This window comes from Leucopleurus acutus (genome assembly GCF_964270905.1).
Source record: "Leucopleurus acutus genome assembly, chromosome: 9".
In the NCBI taxonomy this organism is placed as follows: domain Eukaryota; kingdom Metazoa; phylum Chordata; class Mammalia; order Artiodactyla; family Delphinidae; genus Leucopleurus; species Leucopleurus acutus.
In genome coordinates this window covers 24405460-24430122 of record NC_139144.1, presented here as the reverse complement: position 1 = coordinate 24430122, position 24663 = coordinate 24405460, and the positions used below count along the sequence as shown (strand labels likewise).

Genomic DNA, 24663 nt, shown 5'->3' with positions numbered 1-24663 from the left:
CATGTTTCTAAGTCCTTACCATATTGACATTCACTATTTAGCCATCCCCAGAGATTTTATTTTATTTTAATTTTTTAGTGATTTATTCAATTGTATGTTTATTCAGTTACATATTTAACAATTTGCTTGCTCATCATTCTTTCTTTTTTTTTTTAACATCTTTATTGGAGTATAATTGCTTTACAATGGTGTGTTAGTTCCCCAGAGACTTTAAACAGTAGGATTTTCTTCTATATATCCATTTCATTAAATTTTAAAAGACTGCTCTGCTAGAAAAATGACATCCATTGTATGACTTCATCCCAAAATACCCAATTGACAAATGTGTTGCTGACTTATTACATTAGGATTATTTAAATCAATTGTAATGAATTATACCCATGAAATATAACAGCCTGTGATTCCAAGCTTTTCAAAAATCACCTGAGGGTTTAGGTAGAGTAAAATATACATGTACTTCTCCTAGTAGCATGTATCATAAATTATAATTAATTAATAATTAGTGAAATTATTTGTTTAAAGTCTGGCTTTGCCTGAAAACATCAGCTCCATGGACGTTGAGACATATCCCTATACCTTCACAGCCTAGTTTCTTGCCTCCCTCAAAGTAGATGAGCAATCAATTTTCTTGAATTAAGAAGAGGCTCATAAAATATGTTACATTATGAGAGATGTATTAAGTAATACCATCAGTGATGAATTGCAAATTTCTCTTATACTAATATATCCAGATCTCATGAAGAACACTTTCAACCACAAAACCATAGAATATCCTACTGAAAGCCAATCATTTCGGGAGCATAAGAAAACAGCAGTCACAACCACCATCAAGACCGTGACAGGATAGGGCAATTTGTCTCAGTTGTTTTTCCTAAATCTTTAAAATCTTCATTGATAAGGCAAAGTGGGGAATTAAAGCAAATTTTTGGTTTTTCTTTCTAATAACCTATCCAGGTCTTCATCTTGACTCCCTGGAAAGTGGTGGCTAAACATTTTTTAAAGTTTCCATTATTTATGAATACTTATTAAAATCATTTATTTAATAGACATTTATATTTATTTAATCATTTATTAAAATGATTTATATTTAGTCATTTATTTAAATGATTTGTAAAATCATTTATTTAATCATTTATTAAAATATAGACATGGTCCATTATGGAAGAGCATGTTATGAGCTACTTAGCTCCAGGTCCTTGCGTCCATCAGAGTCCCCCAGTTGGGAGCTGCCACACTGAGTAAACTGTAGAAGAGACTGACCTCCCTGTAGGGGGAAATACGACAATCTAAGGAGAAAGAAGGCTTTCAGTCTCCTGCCTCCTGCTCTGGATCTGACTTCTTCTGCAAGCCATATCCTCTTACCAGCCCACAGGCCAAGAGTACTGTACTACTGTATCTCTAAACAGGACCTTGCATCCTGAAGCCAAAATGTCATTCGTGGTCCCACAAAGGCGACAGAGCTCCAACAGACTCCTGCTCCCCCCTGAAAAATACCCGTTTTCAGTTCCCAGGCGCTTGTAGGTTTCCTGCTGCAATGACTTTATACCTTACATTCCAAATGCCCAGTGTCTACAATAGCTCTGAGGCTTTTAGGATTGTCTGGAATGGCGGATTCCCAGAATGAATGGAATCTACCTCTGCAGCTTCCATAATGCCCAGAGGTTCTTTTCACAGAAGCCTCCGATACCAACTTTCTAAGGTCACTGTCGGCCAAAGACCAGGGGTCACTTGGAAAGACTTTGATCAACCCTGACCTCTCCAGAGATCTGTGCCTTCCCCTCTGAATTACTAAATTCTAGTCTGGCCTCAGGTCTAAACCACTGAAATTAATGTTTGCCCCGCCCCATACGCTTGAAACTTTGTTACTGCGGCTTTTTTATCCATGAGGCTCCTAAACTCCAGACCCACTGGGTTTCCTAGTGCAGGAGTCATAAGAACTGATATAAATAAATTAACCCCAAGACCCAGAAATCAGTATCCTGATGCTCCCTGTCAGGAAAGCATACCAAATTGTGCGACATTATAAATACAGCTCTTTACCTTCCGGGTCTTTGTGCAATGAAACCTTAGTCTGTAATTTCTTTAATACTTGACTTTTTTCTGAGTGGTTAGCAGTTTCATATACAATTAGTGTCATTTCCTTTATGTTTGTATTCAATTTGAGGTTTTTTTCATCTTTTTGTATTTTTTTTGAATAAAGGAGCATTGACATGGATTATAAAAGATTTTCCCAAAAGCGTCTCATTCTCTTTCGTATCCCTTCAACTTTATCGTCCATGCCCATCTTTTGCAGTGAAGCAGTTTCTTCAGTTGATGGTTCACCTTCTTGTATACATTTTCTCAAAAACAAGCAAGGGAGTCTTTTTATTTATCAATATATTCCACAAATCACCATATATCAGATCATAGAGATTTTTCTCATAAGTTTTGCAGCTGTATACTACTGCAGCATGTGCACATACAATGTTTATTTAACTTGTCATCTCTTCTTGGATATTTATGTTGTTTCCAAGGTTTACCAGTAAAATAATAGTGCAATGAATAACCTTGTGTATTTGATTTTTTGCATTGTTAAAGGTGAAACTTTAGAGAAATTTCTCAGAGAGGTAGTTGAGTCAAAGGGTTAAGTATGTCTGGTTGTGTTAGTTACTGCCAAATTCCTCTCAATAGAGGTTGTATGATATTGCCCATCCACCAGCATTGTAGGGTTGGGGGGCAGTTCTTCCACAATCTTGCCAGGAGAGTGTGATGTCAAGCTTTTGAATTTTTGCTGATGTGATAGGTGAAGAATAGTTTCTCAATATAGTGTTAGTTTGCATTTTGTTTTTGTTAAAGGAAGTCGGGCATCTTTTCATGTGTAAAGGACAACTGTGTATACTTTCTGTGAACTGTCTATTCCTGACTCTTACACATTTTTCTATAAAGTTTTTAAGCTTTTTTTCCCTTCACTTTTTTATTAAGTTATACTTGGCAATGCAATATTATAGCATACAATATTATTTTAGTTTCAGGTGTAGAACATAGTGATTTGACATTTTTATACATTATGAAATAATCACCACAATAAGTCTAATAAATCCATCACCATACAACATTATTACAATATTGTTGACTCTATTCCCTATGTGTACGTTACATCCCTGTGACTTATTTATTTTTTAGCTGTAGGTTTGTACCTCTTAATCCCCTTCGCCTATTTCCTTCATCTCCCTACTCCTTTCCCCTCTGGCAACCACCATTTTGATCTATATGTCTGTTTCTGTTTTGTTTTGTTTTTTAGATTTCACATATGAGTGAAATCCTGTCGTCTGTCTTCCTCTGTCTGACTTATTTCACTTAGTATAATACCCTCAAGGTCCATCCATGTTGTTACAAATGTTAAGATTTTATGGCCAAGTAGCAGTAGTGTGTGTGTGTGTATACCACATCTTCTTTATCCATTCATCTATTGATGCACACAGGTTGCTTCCATATCTTGACTATTATAAATAGTGCCACAATGAATATAGGGATGCATATATCTTTTCAAATTAATGTTTTCATTTTCTTTAGATAAGTACCCAGAAATGGAATTGCTGGAGCCTACAGTAGTTCTATATTTAGTCTTTTGAGGAATCTCCAGACTGTTTTTCATAGTGGTTGCACCAACTTACATTCCTACCAAAAGTGCATGAATTTTCACTGCTATATGTTACAAACATCTTCTCTCGGTTTGTCATTTATCTTTTAATATTGATTATGGTGTTTTGGGTTGTACAGAGATTCTTTTTTGCTTTTCTGTAGTCAGATTTGTCAAGTTTGAGTCAGGTTAAGAAAGTCTTTACTCACCCCCAGTTTATAAATTATCCTTAGTACTCATATTTTTTTCCACTGGGACCAGTTTTCATAAATTGTATTTTCCTAAGAAATTATCCATTTAATTTAGATTTTCAATTTTCTTAGCATAGGTTTGTACAAAGATTTGTGTTTATGATTGCTTCCCTTTTGTCATTTTTTTACTTTGTTATATGTGACATCTCTTTTTAATATTAAATTAGTGCTTATTTTGCTGGTTTTTAAAAGAAACAGCACTTCAATTAATGTTACTATTTTTCCATTTTCTACTGTATGAATTTTTGCTCTTATCATTTATATTCCTTTCTTGTGTTTTGTTTTGTTTTGTTTTGTTCCTGGAGGGATTCCTTTATTGTTCTTTTTCTAGCTTTTTGAATTGGGAATTCACTTTCATTATTTCTCTTCTTCCATATATATATGTGTGTGTGTGTGTGTGTGTACGTATGTAATATATATATGCTATAAAATTTCCTCTGATCACTGTTTCTTTTCTACAGATTTTGCTACTGTTTTCACTCTCATTACTTTCAGAAATTCTGCAATTTCAGTTTACATTTCCTCTTTGACACATGACTTGTTTATTTAGAGTTTTTAATTTCTAGATGAAAGTTCCACTGATTATGATTTTGGTATTAATGTCTAAATTTTACTGCATTATGGTCAGAGATTATTGTTTGTATTATTTCTGCTTTGTAGAATTTAAGACTTTTGTAGTTCAACATATAGACAATTTTGGAGAATGTCCCATGTGTAGTTGAGAAGAATATATATTCTCTATTATTGGGATGTAAATCGAAAAAGAGATGAGGGGAGAACCAAAAGATTTGCCTAATTAATTATGCTTTATTTAGTTCTTCTTTACCTGTAATTTTGTCAACTTGACCTATCTTAGACTGGAGCAGTCTTAAGTATTTATTAGTGTCTTTCTAGTTCCCTTTCAACTCCTATAGTTACCATTTTATAAAGGTAATTTATATTATTTGACATACAGATATTGAAACTGGTATATCTTCATTATGAATTGTGACCTTTATTTTTATAAAGTAGTGTTCCTTTTCCTGGTTAATGCTTTTGACTTCAGTTCTGCAGACTGGCAGCAGGTCTATACTCCCTGCTTGTATAAGTTTTTCCATTGGTCTGGCATATCTTTACCCAACCCTTTCTTTTTAGCCTTTCTGAATCACTCTATTTAAATGTGTCTCTTCTTTACAACATGCAGTTGGGTTTTTCTTTGTGAGCTAATTAGAAAATCTGAACAAGAGAAGTAAATTGCATTCATTTCTATGTTTTAACTGTCATATTGTTTTATGTTGCATTTATTGACCATATCATGTTATATTGACTGTCTTTCTCTATATAGTCGTTTTGGGTTGGGGGGAGAGTTATTTGTTTCTTCCTTTTGGTATTTAGAACAGTATGTATTTGTGTTTTTATGTTTGCCTTTATACTGATACCTTTTATGAGGCTCTTGTTCCTTTGTTAGCTTTAAATGGTATTCTGTGACTCCTTTGTATTGCCTAAGCAACACTCAGTGAGATCATTGGTCATTCTCTCCTTTTTATCTTCTCTCTTTTTCGTTTTATTTCAACAGTGTCTAAACATATAATCATTTAATTATTATTAGAATAATATCCTTGTTCCCACCTTTCTTCTACACTTAGATCCATAATTAAATGTCTTGAATGATACTATCAGTCCTTGCTTCAGTCATCTCTTGGTTAAATTAAGTAATTAAGTTTGGTTTAATTAACATGCGTAGGCACCTCAGGAAGGATTCTGGGACGCAGTATTCCTTGAGTTCTTGCATATTTTATTTAATTTATTTTTTATTGGGGTATAATTGCTTTACAATGTTGTATTAGTTTCTGCTGCACAATGAAGTGAATCAGCTGTATGTATATCTATATCCCCTCCCTCTTGGACCTCCTTCCCACCCCCTCCCCCATCCCAACCATCTAAGTCGTCACAGGCACCAAGCTGAGCTTCCTGTGCTTAGCTAGCAGGTTCCCACTAGCTATCTATTTTACACATGGTAGTGTATTTATGTCAAAGCGAATCTCCCAATTCGTACCACCCTCCCCTTCCACCACTGTGTCCACATGTCCATTCTCTACATTTATGTCTGTATTCCTGCCCTGCAAATAGGTGCATCTGTACCATTTTTCTAGATTCCACAAATATGCCTTAATATATACGATATTTGTTTTTCTCTTTCTGGCTTACTTCACTCTGTATGACAGACTTTAGGTCCATCCACATCTCTACAAATGACCCAATTTCATTCCTTTTTATGGCTGAGTAATATTCCATTGTATATATGTACCACATCTTCTTTACCCATTTATCTATCATTGGACATTTAGGTTGTTTCCATGTCCTGGCTATTGTAAATTGTGCTGCAGTGAACATGCTGCAGAGTACATGTGTCCTTTTGAATTATGGTTTTCTCAGTGTATATGCCCAGTAGTGGGATTGCTGGATCATATGGTTGTTCTATTATTAGTTTTTTAAGGAACCTCCATACTGTTCTCCATAGTGGCTGTATCAATTTACATTCCCTCCGGGCTTCCCTGGTGGCGCAGTGGTTGAGAGTCCACCTGCTGATGCAGGGGACACGGGTTCGTGCTCCGGTCCGGGAGGATCCCACATGCCGCGGAGCGGCTGGGCCCGTGAGCCATGGCCACTGAACCTGGGCGTCCAGAACCTGTGCTCCGCAACGGGAGAGGCCACAACAGTGAGAGGCCCACGTACCACAAAAAAAAAAAAAAAAAAAAATCCACAAACAACAAATGCTGGAGAAGGTGTGGAGAAAAGGGAACCCTCTTGCACTGTTGGGGGGAATGTAAATTTTTTGCCGCTCCGCGGCATGTGGGATTCTCCCGGACCAGGGCACAAACCCGTGTCCCCTGCATCGGCAGGTGGACTCTCAACCACTGCACCACCAGGGAAGCCCTGTTTGTAGATTTTTTGATGATGGCCATTCTGACCAGTGTGAGGTGATACCTCATTGTAGTTTTTATTTGTATTTCTCTAATAATTAGTGATGTTGAGCATCTTTTCATGTGCTTTTTGGCCATCTGTGTGTCTTCTTTGGTGAAATGTCTATTAAGTCTTCCACCCATTTTTCAATTGGGTTGTTTGCTTTTTTAATATTGAGCTCCATGACCTTTTTGTATATTTTAGAGACTAATCCTTTGTATGTTGCTTCGTTTGCAAATATTTTCTCCCATTCTGAGGGTTGTCTTTTTACCTTGTTTATGGTTTCCTTTGCTGTGCAAAAGCTTTTAAGTTTAATTACGTCCCATTTGTTTATTTTTGTTTTTATTTTCATTACTCCAGGAGGTGGGTCAAAAAAGATCTTGCTGTGGTTTATGTCAAAGAGTGTTTTTTCTGTGTTTTCCTCTAACAGTTTTACAGTTTCCAGTCTAGACTGAGGTCTTTAATCCATTTTGAGTTTATTTTTGTCTATGGTGGTAGGTAGTGTTCTAATTTCATTCTTTTACATGTAGCTGTCCAGTTTTCCCAGCACCACTTATTGACCAGGATGCCTTTTCTCCATTGTATGTTCTTGCCTCAGTTGTCATAAATTAGGTGACCATATGTGCATGCGGTTATCTCTGGGCTTTCTATCTTGAACCATTGATCTATATTTCTGTTTTTGTGCCAATACCATACTGTCTTCTTTACTGTAGCTTTGTAGTATAGTTTGAAGTTGGGGAACCTGATTCCTCCAGCTCCATTTTTCTTTCTCAAGATTGCTTTGGCTATTCGGGGTCTTTTGTGTTTCCATACAAATTGTAAAATTTTTTGTTCTAATTCTGTGAGGAATGCCATTGGTAGTTTGATAGAGATTGCATTGAATCTGTAGATTGCTTTGGGTAGTATAGTCACAGTATTGATTCTTCCAATCCAAGAACATGGTATATTTCTGCATCTGTTTATGTCCTCTTTGATTTCTTTCATCAGTGTTTTCCTGTTTTCTGAGTACAAGTCTTTTGCCTCCTTAGGTAGGTTTATTCTTCGATATTTTATTCATTTCTTGTGATGGTAAATGGGATTGTTTCCTTAATTTCTCTCTCTGATCTTTCATTGTTAGTGTATAGGAATGCAAGAGATTTCTCTGCATTCCTGCAACATTACCAAATTCATTGATTAATTCTAGTAGTTTTCTGGTGGCATCTTTAGGATTTTCTATATATTCTATCATGTTATCTGCAAACAGTGGCAGTTTTACTTCTTCATTTACAATTTGGATTCCTTTTATTTCTTTTTCTTCTCTGATTGCCATGGCTGGGACTTCCAAAACTATGTTGAATAAGAGTGATTCAAGTGGACATCCTTGTCTTTTTCCTGATCTTAGTGGAAATGCTTTCAGTTTTTCACCATTGAGAATGAAGTTTGCTGTGTGTTTGTCATATATGACCTTTATTATGTTGAGGTAAGTTCACTCTATGCCCATTTTCTGGAGTGTTTTTATCACAAATCGGTGCTGAATTTTGTCAGAAGCTTTTTCTGCATCTATTGAGATGATCATATGGTTTTTATTCTTCAATTTGTTAATATGGTATATCACATTGATTGATTTGTGTATATTGCAGAATCCTTGCATTCCTGGGATAAACCCCACTTGATCATGGAGTATGACCCTTTAAATGTGCTGTTGGATTCTGTTTGCTAGTATTTTGTTGAGGATTTTTGCCTCTGTGTTCATCAGTGATATTGGCCTGTAGTTTTCTTTCTTTGTGACATCTTTGTCTGGTTTTGGTATCAGGCTGATGGTTGCCTCATAGAATGAGTTTAGGAGTGTTCCTTCCTCTGCTATTTTTTGGAAGATTTTAAGAAGGATGGGTGTTAGCTCTTCTTTAAATGTTTGATAGAATTCACCTGTGAAGCCATCTGGCCCTGGCCTTTTGTTTGTTGGAAAATTTTTAATTACAGTTTCAATTTCATTATTTGTGATAGGTGTGTTGATATTTTCTAATTCTTCCTGGTTTGGTCATGGGAAATTGTACCTTTCCAAGAATTTTTCCATTTCTTCCTGGTTGTCTGTTTTATTGGCATATAGTTGTCTAGAGTAGTCTCTTATAATCCTTTGTATTTCTGTGGTGTCAGCTGTGATTTCTTCTTTTTCATTTCTAATTTTATTGATTTGCATCCTCTCCCTTTTTTTCTGCACAAGTCTCGCTAAAGGTTTATCAATTTTGTTTATCTTTTCAAAGAACCAGCTTTTAGTTTTATTGATGTTTGCTATTGTTTTCTTCGTTTCTATTTCATTTATTTCTGCTCTGATCTTTATGATTTCTTTCCTTCTACTGACTTTGGAGTTTTTTTGTTCTTCTTTCTCTAGTTGCTTTAGGTGTAAGGTTAGATTGTTTACTTGAGATTTTTCTTGTTTCTTGAGGTGAGATTGGATTGCTATAAACTTCCCTCTTAGAACTGCTTTTGCTACGTCCCATAGGTTTTGGGTCATTCTGTTTTCGTTGTCATTTGTTTCTATGTATTTTTATTTATTTCTTTGATTTTTTCAGTGATCTCTTGGTTATTTAGTAGCACACTATTTAGCCTCCATGTATCTGTGTTTTTTACAGTTTTTTTCCTGTAATTGATTTCTAATCTCATAGTGTTGTGGTCAGAAAAGCTGCTTGATATGAGTTCAATTTTCTTAAATTTTCCGAGGCTTGATTTGTGACCCAAGATATGATGTATCCTGGAGAGTGTTCCATGTGCACTTGAGAAGAAAGTATATTCTGCCACTTCAGGGTGGAATATCCTATAAATATCAATTAAATCTATCTGGTGTATTGTGTCATTTAAAGCTTGTGTTTCCTTATTTATTTTCCGTTTGGATGATCTGTCCATTGGTGTAAGTGGGCTGTTAAAATCCCCTACTATTATTGCATTACTGTCAATTTCCCCTTTTATTTTTGTTATCATTTGCCTTATGTATTGAGGTGCTCCTATGTTGGGTGCATAAATATTTATAATTGTTATATCTTCTTGGATTGATCCCTTGATCATTATGTAGTGTCCTTCCTTATCTCTTGTAACAGTCTTTATTTTAAAGTATATTTTATCTGATAAGAGTATTGCTACTCCATCTTTCTTTTGATTTCCATTTGCATGGAATATCTTTTCCCATCCCTTCACTTTCAGACACATTCAAACTGAAAGTGAAGGTCTGAAGTGGGTCTCTTATAGACAGCATATATATGGGTCTTCTTGTTGTATCCATTCAGCCCTTCTGTGTCTTTTGGTTGGAGCATTTAAACCATTTATATTCAAGGTTATTATCCACATATATGTTCCTATTACCATTTTCTTAATTGTTTGGGTTTGTTTTTGTGGGTCTTTTTTCTCCTCTTGTGTTTCCCACCTAGAGAAGTTCCTTGAGCATTTGTTGTAAAGCTGGTTTGATGGTACTGAATTCTCTTAGCTTTTGCTTGTCTGTAAAGCTCTTGATTTCTCAGTTGAATCCGAATGAGATCCTTGCTGGGTAGAGTAATCTTGGTTGTAGATTTTTCTCTTTCATCACTTTAAGTATATCCTGCCACTCCCTTCTGGCCTGCAGAGTTTGTGCTGAAAAATACACTGATAACCTTATGGGGATTCCTTTGTTTTTTATTTTTTGATTTTCCCTTGCTGCTTTTAATATTTTTTCTTTGAATTTAGTTTTTGTTAGTTTGATTAATATGTGTCTCAGTGTGTTTCTCCTAGGGTTTATCCTGTATGGGACTCTCTGTGCTTTCTGGACTTGGGTGACTATTTCTTTTCCCATGTTAGGGAAGTTTTCCACTATAATCTCTTTGAATATTTTCTCAGACCCTTACTTTTTCTCTTCTTCTTCTGGGACCCCTATAATTCGAATGCTTGTGTGTTTACTGTTTTCCCAGAGGTCTCTGTGATTGTCTTTATTCTTTTCATTCATCTACCTTTATTCTGCTCCTTGGAAGTTATTTCCATCATTCCATCTTCCAGGTCACTTATTCGTTCTTCTGCCTCAGTTATTCTGTTATTGATTCCTTCTAGTGTATTTTTCATTTCAGTTATTGTGTTGTTCATCTCTGTTTGTTTGTTCTTCAGTTCTTCTGCGTCTTTGTTAAACATTTCTTGTATTTTCTCTATCCGTGCCTCCATTCCATTTCTAAGATTCTGAATCATCTTTACTATCATTACAGTGAATTATTTTTTAGGTAGGTTGCCTATTTCCTCTTCATTTATTTGGTCTTGTAGGTTTTTCCTTGCTCTTTCACCTGTGACATATTTTTTTGTTGTCTCTCTCTCTTTGTTTTTTTTTTTTTTTTTTTTTTTTGATGGGTGGGATTGTGTTCCTGTTTTACTCGTTGTTTGGCCTGAGGCTTCCAGCACTGGAGTTTGTAGGCTGTTGGGTAGAGCTGGGTCTTGGTGCCAAGATGAGGACCTCCAGAAGACCTAACTCCAATGAATATTCCCTGGGGTCTGAGGTTGTCTGTTATTCCAGTGGTTTGGATTCAGAGCTCCCACTGCAGGAGCTCAGGTATGACCCCCAGCTCATTAACTAAGATCCCACAAGGTGTGTGGGGAAGCAAAAAAAATAAATAAAAGGAAAAAAGAGAAAAAGGAGCAGAACAATAACAACAAAAAGTAAAAAATAAAGATTAGAAAACTAACAGATATGTTAGAAAAAATAAAAATGTAGATGAAACAACAACCAGAAGGTAAAACAGAACCACAATAGCAAAAAAGAGGAGGAAAAAAAAAAAGCCAGAAAAGGCCTTGGCTGTGGGGGGCGTGGCTTAGGCGGGGCAGAGTTTGGGTTGTGGGTGGGGCCTATGCTTAGGACCCACAGGGCCAGAAAAGGCCCTGAGGGGGCAGGGCTTTGGCTCAATGCAGCAGGAGGGGCCCAGGAGTGCCTCTGGCCTTGGAGAGTGCAGGACCAGGTCCGGGACCCCAGCGGGCTCACTGGGGGAAACACTAGGTGCATTACCCAAACATAGGCTCATTATCCCAGAGAGTCCCTCTCTTTTCTTCTTCTCCCCACCTTCCTCCTATGCCACTAGGACCCACGTGTCCAGAGAGGGCCCCAGAAGGCAGTGGACCAGAGCCAGAAGCCCAACAGGCTTCCCAAGGCCGAGTGGGCTGGGGAAACACCTGCAGTGCTTCCCCGATCCCCTGGTCCTGGAGGGCCCCCCCCATCATCCTCTCCTCCTCTTCTTCCCTCCTCCCTCCCTCCTATACCCCTAGGGCCCCTACAGCTGGTGGGGGCCCCGGAGAACTGAGGAACAGGCATGTGAGCCTAGCACGCTTCCCAGGGCCCAAGTGGGTGGAGGAAATGCCCTCTGCACCTCCCCTGATCCTCCAATCCTTGAGGTCCCTTCCCCATCCGCCTCTCCTCTTCTCCCCCTGCCTCCCTCCTATGCCCCAGGACCAACACGGCCCAGAGGGGGCCCCGGAGAATGGAGGACCAGGCCCAGGAGCCCAGCAGGTTTCCCAGGGCCTGATGGGTGGGGTAAACACCCTCCACACCTCCCCAGATCCTCCGAGCCCCCTGAGGGTCCCTCTATGTGAGGGTACTCCTCCCCTCTAAGCCACCCCTCAGGGGTGCCGGTCCTATCTGGCCTCCACTTCTCCTCCCCCCTCACTCCACCCCACATCCTACCAGGTTGCTCAGGGGTTTCTCCCATCTGCTTGGTCATCAAAGTCCCCCACCAGCGTCCCTCTTGTGTATTTTAAATGTGTGTGTGTGTGTGTGTGTGTGTGTGTGTGTGTGTGTGTGTGTGTGTGTGTGTGTTGATACTGTTGATTGGCTGGATATAAAATCCTTGGTTCACTCTTTGAGATTCCTTAAAATGCTGCTTCATTATTGTCTAGCTATGTATGTTATTCCAGAGATGTGATATCAACTTGATTTTTTTTTTTTTATTGTAAGGAACTTATTACCTTTTAGTTTTTCCTCTCTAATTTAAGTCTAATGACTAACTGATAGCTATTGTGTTGGATTTGACTGTTCTGGGACAATGTTCCAAGTACTTGGGCAGCCCTTTCAATATAGAAATATATGCAGTTATTTTATTTCTGGAAATTCTTCTGCATTATAGTTTTAAGTATTAGTTCTGTTATTTTTATCTTTATGTATTCCAATTATACATATACTGGATTATCTTTGCCTGTGTTCTATATGGATGACTTCATTCTGATTGTTTTTTACTATTTGTTGATTTCATTTTGTTCTCTTGCCTATTGCCATGTCTTTCCTCAGTGGTCCTTATTGTAATTCCAACTGAATTGATTCTCTCTTGGGCACCTTGTAATTTAGTTTTAATTTCAAAGATTCTTTTTTTTTTTTTAATTTTCTCATTTTAGTCAACTCTTCTTACTGTCTTTCTGTTCTTTGTCCATTTCTGAACTTTTAAATTTCTGATTCAAAATGTTGTTTTATATTTATAAATGCTTGTTTGAAAATATCTTGAGATTCCATTACAGTTTTCTCATTTGTGCTTTTGTTTATGCTTGAAGGAGGATAATAATTTTTTATTAGTCATATCGCTTTGACTCTCATTTCTGATTTCTTATAATAACTTTGTATGAATATTATCTACTTTCTATTTATTTTTATTTTTTTCCTAAACCGGCAGTAACAGTTTTGTATAAGCAAAAATAAGAGAGTTTGGTAGATTACTACATTCTTAGTCCATGAGCACCCTCTTCTGTTTATTTTGTGAAGCACTAATGTTTTAGTAGATGATATATTTGTTTTGCAGAGGGAATAGTTTGTATGTCTTATGATTCTTTTTTTGTTTCTTCAGACACAACAGAAGTTGTGATTCTTACCTCATGATTCTTTCCTATCGTAACCAAATTTCCATGGGCCATTTCCTCTTTCAACATCATTTCCCTCTTCTTCTTAAGAAGTGCCTTCCTAAGACTCCATCTCTCATTCTGCTCACTTTCAAACATCTTTTTTTCGGTTCGCCAGTAGCTGTGTTCTGATCAACCATGTCTGTTAGCATTTTCCAATTCAGGACAGGACTTTATCTTTCTGAGGGTGATTTTGTCTGTTCTTCCACACCCTGGGCTCCTTGCTCCCTCTCTTCTGCACACTCTCCACCTGAGTTTCTGATCCAGGATGGGCTCTTGAGCTGGTTCTGCTAGATTGGGGTGTTTATGTCTCTACCTACATATACCTTTTCAAGTGCATAGTATTTTCTTTCTCCTAATTGTGTTGTAGATGTGGGTTATAGATGGTTTTACTGTTCTCTTAGTGGATATTTATGGTTTTCTGGGTAAGTGGAGAGGTTAAAATTTAGATATCAGCCTTTACATTATAGGAGCCTGGCATGTTTCAATAAAGGATCTTAAGTGGATGATGATGATAAATAGATCAATAGATGGATTAATACAGGCTTACAGAAATTAAGAGGAAACTGGAGATGTATATTTGAAGTCCTAACATATAGTTTTTTTCCCAGATCTTTCATTATGGCCAGACCTTTCTCCAAAGCTCTAGGAATTTGAAAAACAAAACCAAACAACCAAAAAAAAACCCACCTACTAGATTCATCCCTTTTTCACCTTCTAGTGCAGCTTGCAAACTTAAACCTAATATGACTTTCTGAATCTTTACCAGACAGCATCCTTTTTTTATGTCATGCCTTTCTGCCACCACTTCTTGTCACCATCTCAAATATATGACTCTGTCATCTTTAAGTGAACATTGCAAAAGTTCACATTTACATTTGACAACTTTTTTTCCAGGTAGAAAAGGGCCCCTGAATATTGAGCACACATTTCTTTATTTATCACTATCTGTCAGAAAAAGCTTATACATTTTCTACTCAAATTTGGTAAGATACATTAAGGAATAAATTTAGTTGGAATTGGTGCCATTGTATGTTTTATCAACAACAAGCCCGTGAAATTGTGGTTAATACTTTTAAAACCCATTATAATACTGGGGTAATGAAATACTCAGGCTGAATCCATATGGTAACATGAATTAAATGCCAATGCTGTAAAATACAGATCAGCTAGTTCTCCTTTCCACTGTAAAAAGTAGTAAAACTCCTATACCCAGGCCCATGAATGAAGACTTCTTAGCCTATATTTCCATGATATCAACTGGGTTTGTGCTCTTGCATGTAGACACTCTCTGAGGAAGATGAAAAAGAGAACGTACAGGAACAATTTTTATTTTCAATTTTAGGTTCTAAAGTTTGTTGTTTTGTTTGATTGTTTATTTTTGTGACTGAATGGAATAAAATTCTCTGGTAAATAGGAGCAAATTTGAGTCCTGACACACAGGAAAAGGTCTGGAAGTATACACTCTCAACTCTATCTTTATGTAGGGAAATGGGACTGTGATTAACATATCATTCTTTTATGGATTTTGTTAAAAACAAGAATGAATTCAGAATTTACTTTTATAATTATACTCCTTGGGAGCAAAAGTTAAATGACTTTTCCAGGGAAATTTAGTTATACTTCCCAATTAATATACTATGTATACAGCAAAAATCTAATAAGAATTGTAGGAAAAGATTTTAATATGGGTAGTAGCTATCACTATATTGCATATTATTCTACCTAGGGAACTTTTATATGTTTCTTATGTTCTCTTGTGATGTCATTACCTCTAAAGCACAATAGCAAGAGACTCAATTTTTTTAAGAAAGCAAGTCCAGGGCTTCCCTGGTGGCGCAGTGGTTGAGAGTCCGCCTGCCGATGCAGGGGACACGGGTTCGTGCCCCGGTCCGGGAGGATCCCACATGCCGCAGAGCGGCTGGGCCCGTGAGCCATGGCTGCTGAGCCTGCGCGTCCGGAGCCTGTGCTCCGCAACGGGAGAGGCCACAGCAGTGAGAGGCCCACGCACCTCAAAAAAAAAAAAAAAGAAAGAAAGCAAGTCCAAATAAAATAACATAGGATTGAAGGAAATGGTCCCCCATTCTGGTCCCTGTTCCTGTCTCCAAAATCTTAGTACTTAGTATGCTTTCTAAATTGGTCCACCTTCCTGGCTTTTTAAACTGCCCACCAGGATGGGCCTTCACACAACTTTTATGAATTAACGTAACCCATGCTATGACCCATACAAGATGCTGGCCCCCAGGAAAGGAACAACACCGGACTCCAGATTTTGAACTCGTATTACTGAATTTGTATCTCTAGGATTCAAGATGCAGTAACACTTAAACATGAACATGGCATTTACTTAGTTTTTCCAGTGAGCAGAAAGATAGGCAACAGGGGGAAAAAAAAAAAAGGTAATATAGCAAAATTAAAAGTTACTTTCTTGGAAATATCTATTAAAAGTCAACATAATATAAAAGAAGAAATCCCACATTCTCATTTTGTTTAAAAATTTAACACTATCCAAATTAATTCAGTGTTATATGTATCTGATTGGATACTAATAAAGTGTGAGTAGAAGTCATCTACTCAATAGTGAGAGTTGGTGAAGTAGCTTTTTTCAGTTTTTTTTTTTCATTTTGAAATTATTTTAGATTTCAGAAAAATGACAAAAATAGTACAAAGCGTTTTCTACATACCTTTCACCTCACTTCCCCTAATATTAACATCTTTCATAGCACAATTATTGATGTCAGGAAATTAACATTCATGTAGACTAGTAACTAATCTACAAGTCTTATTTGGCTTTTACCAGTTGTCTCACTAATGTCCTTTTTCTGGTCCAGGACCTAATCCAGATCCCACCCTGCATTTACTCTTCGTGTCTCCATGGTCTCCTCTACACACTGTGACAATACCTCAGTCAGTCTTTCTATTTCATGACCTTGTCACTTTTGAAGAGTACTGGCCTGTTATTTTCTAGAATGTTCCTCCACTTGTGTTTGCCAAATGTGGCAAAAAATGGACACAGCCCCCAGCCATACCTGATTAATATGTGAGTGGGCTCTTGACCTGAGGACAGCCATTACAGTGATCTGCTGGGCTAAGTAACTTGGATCTATTTTCAAGAAAACGAACTCGATTAATGAATTAGGGTGGATGCAGGGGAGGAAGCTGGGTACAGAATTGGGAAACTCAGAGATCAAAGTAGTGAGATAGTGTATCTTAGGTTCCTTATAGCTTTTCAGTATTTGGGTCCCATTTCCATAAAGAATACTATCCTTGGATTCTACAAGTTGCCCAGCTGTAGCCTGAAAAATGTTTTTTTGAGCTAATAAAGGAGTCCCAGTTTTCTGCAACAAAAATGGACCTAACAAATAAATAAGAATTGGACAGAGCGAGTAAATAAAAAGAAGAGCATGGTGGCTGTGGCAGAATCCAAGCTGAACTAGATGCCTCTTTAGTTTTTGATTCTATTAAAGTTTTACGAAGCTTATATGACTGACTACAGATTAACATAGACATTTTCACAGACTTTTGCAGAGTGGATCACTATAGGAATATCTAATCACTGAATTTTCCCCATGGTTCCATGGCTGAAGAAAATCTCAGTTACAGCAGTTCTTAATACAGCATTAACCTTGCTGATCTCAAGTGTTTATTTTTCTCTGTTGCATAGTATAGGTTATGCTTTCATTAGTGTGACCTTAATCATCTGCAGATTTGTCAGGTATTATTGAATACAGTATTCTAAATAACCCAGGACCCAAGAGTTCCAAGCTGCATACTTGGCTTGGCTGGGCAAATAGTACAAAATTGGAAATTCTTTTTTCTCGTCTGTTAGCTTAATTTTAAAAAGAAGCAATTGGTTTTTAAAAACGAAGTCCAGATAGCTAATTTTTCACAGTGAAAGATGATTCTTAACTGTCTTAATTTTTCATCATATACATGTATACTCTTCAGTTAATCTTAAGAATTTATTTTATGACTTGGCTTTTCTTTGCCACTCAGGAAGAATGTCGTTAATGGGAATACACACAAACACATGTCCACACATACATGCACATGCATACACACAAACATATATGCATACACATACACATTCCTGTATATGTTCTCACACACACACACACACACACACACACACACACACCATTTTAAGCATTAGTTGTAGATTTTATACCTATTCTGTCATATTTACAAATGAACCAGTGTGTGTATTCTATTACTTGTTTCTTGTAACGTTCAACCATCACTCCTCTGCAGACCTTGTAAATGAAATGAATGACAGCTCTTTGTAACAGGTTAGAGCTACAGTGCATCATTTTGTCTCAAATTGTGAGTCAAGGACCACTTAATAGTTCATCTTAAAGTATAAATATTTATAATATATAATTTTGTTTAGGCATGAATTAATAGTTTATTTTGGAAATATGAAATAAGCAAACAAACTATATTAATATCGTATGAAAAGCAAATCAGATTCCCCCTAAATTCTGATGAACACTTCATGATGGCAAATGGGAAAGAATGCCAATGAATTGTTTCCAGAACCTGTGGCACTGTAAATCCGCAAAGATAAAGAATCAGTGAACTGTATACTTTGGAGATACATTGCTTAGCATTAGTAATTTACTCAGAAAAAAAAAAACAAAGATAAGGAATAAGTGAAGGAATAGATTACACTGTAAAAGATAATTTTTTTAAATTTGACCATGAAATGCGTCCATTTGGCAGTGCCATTAGGAAGTAGGACTAGTATTCATAAAACTAACCACATTAGGCTTTTACTCTGAAAATTATTAAATATTATTGTATTCATCAGGTGATATTAAACCTATTATATATATGAATCCATGTATTCAGTCATATTCATAATAAATATTCATAATATCAATTCTTGTCCTCTGTATATTCTTTTACTTAAGCTACTTGTAAAAGGCACTCAGTAGATGTTTGTCAAATGGATTTTTCTTTTTAACAGCCAAATTCTCCAATAGCTTGGGGAATTTGGTAAACATCATCTGGATAGTTATTCTCATTAGTTTAAATTAAGTATTGTTTATGCTGTATTAAGCAGAGTGCCTAAATTGATATCTGAATTGGCTAAGGTCTCTGGAACCAAAGTACAGGGTTCTTAAATCCTGAGCTGTTGTATAGATAAAATGAGTTAGTGCATGGAAAAGTCATCAGTACCTGGACCATAGTAAATACTCAGTAATATTCTTATTATCATTTTGACAGAAAAATTTCTTAAGATGCTTCACAATTTGGTATTGTATATTTATTAACATATGACTTAATCCAAAAATTATTAAACCAAGGCATAGCCTAGACTTTATAGTTTAAAAAAAATAAATAAACTTGAAAAATTTCTTCAGTATTTAGGCCATAGAAGCCATAAAGGAAAACACTGAGAAATTTACCAATCAAAAATTAAAACAACTGTGTTGAAGAAAATGTTCAACAAAATTAAAATCTAAACAAACTCTTAAAAACATATATGCAACATATGTAACAAAGGACTAATACTCTTAACAAGTAAAAAAAAAAACTCTTATGAATGGATTTATAAAAATAAGAAATGTACAAAAGAAAAAACAGTTGCCCAAGGATGAACAAATAAAAAATGTTGAAACTAACTAGAAATCCAAGAAAGGCAAATTAAAACAACTATGAGATACTATTTAAAAAACAATTTTGTTGATTTTTAAAATAATGATATACAGTATTTTATCTGCATATCCAGAATTCAAAAGCTCTAAAAACTGCCTTTTATACTCATTTGGCAGCAAAAGGTAACCTGACCTGGACATGCTGGCAAACCAGTGCTAACTGATGTGAAGTGGTCCTTTTTTTGTGCCTCTTAGTGAGAATCACATGGTTTGGGCTGCTTAAATACTCATGGCTTTGATTATAAGGTGCTTTTTCAGACTCTGCTTGAGGTGTTACGGAACAGAATGCATTTGCCTCGTGTTATCCTTCTAAAATCAGAAAAATTGTGAATTTCAAAACCTCTCTGTCCCAAAAAGTTTTGGATGAGGAATTATGGACCTGTATTTAATTTTATGGTACAGAGAAACAAAGTCAATTCATAAACTCCCAGTGAAGTTATAAATTGGTTCTCTTTTGTGAGTGGATGGCAACAACTTGGATATAAATATAGATATACATTTATCAAAAGTCATAAAAGGGTACATGCCCTTTAATCTGAAATTTTACCTCTAGGAATTTATCATGACTAAATTACTGGGAAAATGATGAAAGATTTAGGCTTTAGTAAGTCCAACACAGATGATATATAACTGGAAAGTCCCAAATGTTCAATAATAGAAGATTGGTGAGATTACACAGGCTCTGGCCACACCCCACACCACTACTGTCCACTTTAAAAGTGATATTTTGCAGTAACACTCATTCACATTGAAGATGCCCTTGATATTTTGTTAGGTAGAAATACTAGGCTGTAAAAATAATATGCACTATATGATCTAGTGTCTTTAAAAATTATATATACACACACACACTTATCTCTGGATGGCAGGATTGCAGGTGATTCTAATTTTCTTTTATAACTGCTTTTCTATGGTGAAAATGTGTTACTACTTATAAAAATAAAACTTTTAAGTGTCATTTAAACATATTACTTAGAGCATGTCAATATATCTTACTTAGATTTCAAGTTATATATGTATTATTAATGTATATGAGGAAAATTAGAATATTCTTCATATTTATAGGAGTTAATAATTATAAAGGCTTAGTGTATTTGGAAACAGTATCATAACACAAAGCTTGGTTTTCAAATAACATGTTTTTGCTTAAAGTAGCTTTTATTGTATTGTTGATATTTTAACGTGTATTTATTAAAATTTGCTGTGGAGAATTGAAAATATGAACCATATTGTCAAGGAAAGTGTGTTTAGAATTTTAGACTTTATACAAAAGTATACCCAAAGAGTTTATTGGCAGTATTCAAATTCTGACCCATGGAGAGAGAAAAGCAAGCTAACCATCTCGAATAGTGGGGTGTCAATTGAGAATGTATAATGTCTTTGTTTCAGTCATCAGAAACAATTTGCTATTCTCAGAAATATATTTTGAAAATAGGATCTTCATCCTGAAATACTCCTTTTAACAATACAAATAAATGAGAAAGCTGTACGCTCTTTCAGGAAAGCGATTTGCCTTCTGTATTACCTTGAGTGGTGATAACATGATAACGTGCCATTCTACTGCTTGGCGTGGGATAAACAGCTAGACCCAGCAGTACATCTGCAGAGAAGAGAGTTCTGTGTTTTAAGTGCCAATTTTCAAGTCAGTGCTTCTTATAGTCCCTACAATATGCATTTGAAATTTGGTGCTGACTCTGAATGCTTTATTCCACTTTAGTAGACTATTTCTGCAATCCACGAACAATTAAATTATATTACTTTTTATTAGAAATAGTGTTATCTGTTACTTACTGAAAGAAATAACTCTTTATTTTTCAGAGCTTCCATATGGCTGGGAAAAAATCGATGATCCCATATATGGCACTTATTATGTTGAGTAAGTCTCTAAGTTTGATATTAACTTGTTATTAATGTGTTGTGAAATTGTGTTAGTATTTCATTTATTGAGCTTGTGTGGCTAACAGTCCCTTTATTCCTTTGTCGCCTTACTTTGAAGTACCCACAAAGACTCTAGCAGCACTAGCTAGCTGTCTCTTGCTCTCCAGCTGGCTAATTTGTCATTCCTTTCCTTTGACTCACGATTCTAAAACACCAGTTGGAAAAATGTGTTTTACACTGTCCTCTAAATGAGTGATAATTAAAGACATCAAAGTAAATGCCCTTCATTTTGCAATCAGAATGTTGGGAGCTGACTAGTTGTGTAAAAGAGATACTCTATTAAACCAGATTTCAGAGTCAATTAAATGAAGCAACCATACTTTCCAGTTGAGGGATGAAATAAAATTAAGATTTTTTTTCCTCTCTTTTAAGGCCTCATTTTAAATCAAGAGCATTTTTTTTGTAGATTGGACTTTTATGTTATCTATTGGAGGTTTCATTACCTTAATGTATGTATCTTAGCATAATATGAGTTACCCCTCTATGCATCCTTCATTCAGGATGAAGCCCCTGTTAGGGATTCAGTTATATACACATCTTTTTCTTAGGAAAATCAAATAATATTCATAATTTTCAAAAGTTAAATACGTGACTGACTTTTCCAGAACCCCTCTTCTGATAGAGAAATTTTTATTTTTTATCTATTGTGTCATGTTGTTAATGTTATTTGGGTGAATAACAAAACCAGATACCCAAGAAATGCAGAGGCTGAAAAACTGAAGATGTTCTCACTCTCCATCAAGATCTAACTCTGTTTTCTCCAATCATATTCTGTTTAGCAATAATAATCTAGATGCTAGAGGATTACAGACTAATGGCATTATTGCTAAATTATTTTTGTAGTAAATTGTTCAAATTGTTATTGAGCTTTTACGAAGTATCAGGCCCTTCTCTGCACTGGGGAGGTGCTGATGAGGACGACCTGTGTGCTCCCTGCCCTTGGGCATCTCCTTCGTGAACACTTGTCTTGAATAGTTTGACCCACCATCTTCATTTGGAAAAGCCCCAATTTTGGCACCACAGTCAGTCATTTCCAGTGAAGGTGAATTCACTTCCTTTGCCAAACGCAATTTTCTAACATAGTATCTAATTCTCTAACATCATGTAGATGCTCAGTAGATGCAAAAATTAAGATATGTACATGGAGGTATCACTAATTGCAAAAATAAAGGGAAATCACTTGTAAATAGTTATAAGGCTCCTATTCCTACTACATTGCTCATCAATTAAAATACACATATATTTTAATAATAATAATGTAGCTGCAGCTCCTGGTTAAATTTATCAACATTAAAGATTTTCAATAAGTGCTACCTTCTCTTAATTTGTTGAATTAGACTGTCCCTTGCTTAAACCTATTACATCTGAAATCCAACATATTTCCATGTAAGGAAAGAGAATGGAGGTATGTGACATACCAGATCTCATCTTTAATACACTCTCTTGCAGACTTCATTGAACAAGAACCTTCTTCTAAGTTGAGATATTGGCAAACTCCATAAAGAGCCAGATAACAAATACTTTAGGGGGCCAAATGGCCTCTGCCACAACTGTTCAGCTCTGCTGTTGTAGCTTGAAAGCAACCGTAGGCGACACTTAAATGAATGGGTGTAGTATGTTCCAGTAAAACTGTATTAACAGAAACAGGCAGCTGGCCAAATTTGTCATGCAGAACATGGTTTGCTGACCCTTTGCCGTATTCTAAATCTTCAGATTCTTCTTCCATGTCCTCAGCTGCTTTCCAATGTGAGAAACAGTATTTAAGTCAAACCTTCTTTCTCTGTCTAACTGTCACAGAGGTGAGAGACCCACATGACCGAAAGCAATGCTTCCTACCTTCTTGATCATTGAGGCGTGTGTTCTTCAAGTAAAGATCTGCTGCTGGTAGTTAATTATTGAATTGGACATTAGCTATAAGCGTAAAAGAAAATGGTCCTCATTATCATTACATTTCACATGGTTTGCTTTGTACTTGTTTTTGCTTAAAGTACATTTCTTTCTACATTTCTTCACTTCATTTTTCATGTATCATCACCATAGTAAGAAAATTATTCGTAATTTAGTCAGTTATATCTTATATAATTAGATCAGACTAACACATTTAATAGTTTTAGATTTCAGGTGATTGTGAGGTCTTAGATACAGGTCATAGTGAGTCAAATAGTTTAACTTCCTTCAGACTGCATCCAGTTCTACTATTTGTCATGGCTTTTTCCCCATTACATGATTCCATAAGGTACACCAATAGCAACAGTTAGGTGTGTGTGTGTATCAGACCAATCACAAAATTGAGACAGATAATCCAAACTTCCAGATAATTTTAAGTAGAACTCTATGCCAATATTTCTTGGAAATGTCTTTTGGAAGAAAATAATTAAAATACCTCAACTTGTAAACATTATATGTTTACATTACGTAGTGGGTTCTCTGTAGAGCTATCATTTTTGGTGTTTAATTACATACCCAATTACACAATTAGAGATCTGGTTACAAAATACGAAAAACATTCCACCTTCCTACCAAGTGGCAAAAAAGCCTATGCAGGGACACTGGAAGTCTAACTTAGCAGTCAGTTACTCTTCACACAGACCAACAGCTGGGAGAGGAAGTTGTGGAGTGGGCTCTCTATCATCAGCAGGGCACGTCAGATTGAAATCAGCCTTGTGCCTCTGACACAGTTGCACACACACTCATTCCTGCCAGCCTCAGACAAGCAGGTAGGATTTCAGCAGTCAATAGCCGGAAAGTGTCTGTACAACTTGAAACTGGAAAACCTGGATTGAATCATTTTTGACCACTATTTATTGGTGACTTTACTGTGCCATAATTCTGTCCTGGGCAAATACAATTTTAAGGTTATAGGTTTAATATATTTAAAACTTAGAAAAATTATCATCATAATCATATAAGTATCATATCATCAAAACAGTTAACATCTACCGAGGGCTCAGTATGTGCCATGAAGCGGGCTAAGAGCTCAGCAGTCTTTAAGCACATTTATAATCCTCTCTATAGTGTAATGAGGCAAACTGTCTTAAGTTGACAGATGGGGAAACTCTGGCTGAAGAAGCTGAGTAACTTACCCAGCATCACACATTATTGAGAGGGATGGGCTCAGGCACTGTGACTGCAGAGCCCAGGCTCCAAACTCTTGCTCGAAACGCATCCCATAAATGTCGTGTTCATAATCCTCACATGATGGTCTGAACAAGCTTCTGGGACTCGTCACTGGAGAAGAATAAGGGGTCCCCAGAGGACATCTCCTCCCTGGCTGCACTTTAGTAGTGTCACAGGAGGGTTCCGACAGTGGGAGCCGTGCTGTGCACAGCCCCATCAGGCTGGCTTCTAACTCACTCATTCTGAGCCACCAGCTCTATTACCCATGACTTGAGAGTGG

The 24663-nt window shown here is 36.3% G+C and overlaps 1 protein-coding gene across 3 annotated transcripts in view; it reads left to right on the top strand.

Moving 5' to 3' along the window:
- Positions 1-24663, top strand: part of MAGI2 (membrane associated guanylate kinase, WW and PDZ domain containing 2) — a gene marked incomplete at its 3' end in the record, with an annotated part of 1335869 nt that overhangs the window by 973522 nt on the left and 337684 nt on the right. For all 3 annotated transcript variants that reach the window (XM_082846749.1, XM_082846748.1, XM_082846750.1), the window contains exon 7: positions 21147-21204. In XM_082846749.1, the coding sequence (XP_082702875.1) occupies positions 21147-21204 (58 nt within the window). The remainder of the gene's footprint in view (positions 1-21146; positions 21205-24663) is intronic.